At 35.8% G+C, this 1,512-nt stretch overlaps 1 protein-coding gene across 1 annotated transcript; it reads left to right on the top strand.

The window, feature by feature from the left end:
- The first annotated feature begins 334 nt into the window (after positions 1-334).
- Positions 335-1,306, top strand: LOC103610917 (olfactory receptor 6C2-like). Its single transcript, XM_008594976.1, has one exon. It carries the CDS (start codon positions 335-337, stop codon positions 1,304-1,306), a length of 972 nt encoding a protein of 323 aa, XP_008593198.1.
- Positions 1,307-1,512: the final 206 nt, after the last annotated feature.

Below are 1,512 nucleotides of genomic sequence, written 5' to 3'. Positions count from 1 at the left end.
CATTGTGGATCAAATCTAAAAACATGGGAGAAGTCAGCAGGGTACAGATGACAAATGTGACATAAAGGAGGATATTGGATTGAAAGAATAATTATTTAAAATGTGTTTAAAAATCTATCACAAACTACCAAAACAATAAAATAAAAAACAGTTGAGTAGCCAAGCCCATAGAGCATAAGTGATATCGATCACTACCTGTAGAAGAAACTAGTTGTGAATTTAGTTAGTTGTCTCTAGTAGTCACTGTTTATTGCTACCTGGCTTTGATACCACTCTACTCAAGTAAAATGTCTCTAAACTTTACATTAAGATTGATAAAATTCAATAGTTGGAGATGAAAAACCACACAATAACAACCTTTATCTTGCTGGGACTAACAGATGACCCTCAGCTTCAGATTCCAATTTTTGTTTTTCTATTTCTTACTTATATAATGAGTATAACTGGAAATCTGACTGTCATAGTTCTGACTTTAGTGGACTTCCATCTGAAAACACCAATGTACATTTTTCTACAAAATTTTGCGTTATTAGAAATATCATTTACGTCTGCTTGTATTCCTAGATATTTGTACAACATAGCAACAGGTGACAGGTCAATTTCTTATCATATTTGTATAATTCAAGTGTTTTTTGCTGATGTCTTTGTAGTAACAGAATTTTTTCTTCTGGCCATCATGTCCTATGACCGCTATGTGGCCATCTGCAAACCCCTACATTATGTGACCATCATGAGCCGCCAAGTCTGCAGGAGGCTTGTTCTCGGCTGTTGGCTGGCTGGCTTATTGATCATATTCCCAACACTTAGCCTATTCGTAAATTTGAAATTCTGTGACTCCAATGTCATTGATTACTTTTTTTGTGATTCATCTCCTATCTTGAAGATCTCATGCTCAGACACATGGCTCATAGAGCATTTGGTGCTTTTCTGTGCTGTGCTGACCTTCATCACAACCCTTCTGTGTGTTGTTCTTTCCTACATCTACATTATCAGGACCATTCTCAGATTCCCCTCTGCCCAGCAAAGGAAAAGGGCCTTTTCCACCTGTTCGTCTCACATGATTGTGGTTTCCATCACCTATGGAAGCTGTATCTTTATCTATATCAAACCTTCAGCGAAGGAATCTGTGGCTATTAATAAGGGTGTGTCATTGTTAACGACATCCATTGCTCCCATGTTGAACCCATTCATTTACACCCTGAGAAACAAACAAGTGAGACAAGCATTCAGTGACTCATTCAAAAGATTGCATTGGTTTCAAAGACGTAAGAGAATGTTCAAGTCTAGAAATAAAACATTGAGCTGAACAAAAATCATTCCATTCTAAATCTGTTGTCTCTTCTTGATCTGTTCTCTATTCACATTAACTTTCTTTCTTTCTTTTTTAATTTTTAAAAAAATATTATCAATATACAATGTAGTTGATTTTTGTATCCCCTTACCGATTCCTCCCTCATTAACTTTCTCAAACATTAATAGCACACAGAACAAATACCCTCCACCATATAATTT

The sequence above is a fragment of the Galeopterus variegatus genome, unplaced genomic scaffold (genome assembly GCF_000696425.1).
Source record: "Galeopterus variegatus unplaced genomic scaffold, G_variegatus-3.0.2 Scaffold12045, whole genome shotgun sequence".
In the NCBI taxonomy this organism is placed as follows: domain Eukaryota; kingdom Metazoa; phylum Chordata; class Mammalia; order Dermoptera; family Cynocephalidae; genus Galeopterus; species Galeopterus variegatus.
This window is presented reverse-complemented; position numbering and strand designations above follow the sequence as displayed.

Coding starts and splice junctions, on each gene's coding strand:
- LOC103610917 (XM_008594976.1), top strand. CDS start 335: ATGAAAAACCACACAATAACAACCTTTATCTTGCTGGGACTAACAGAT.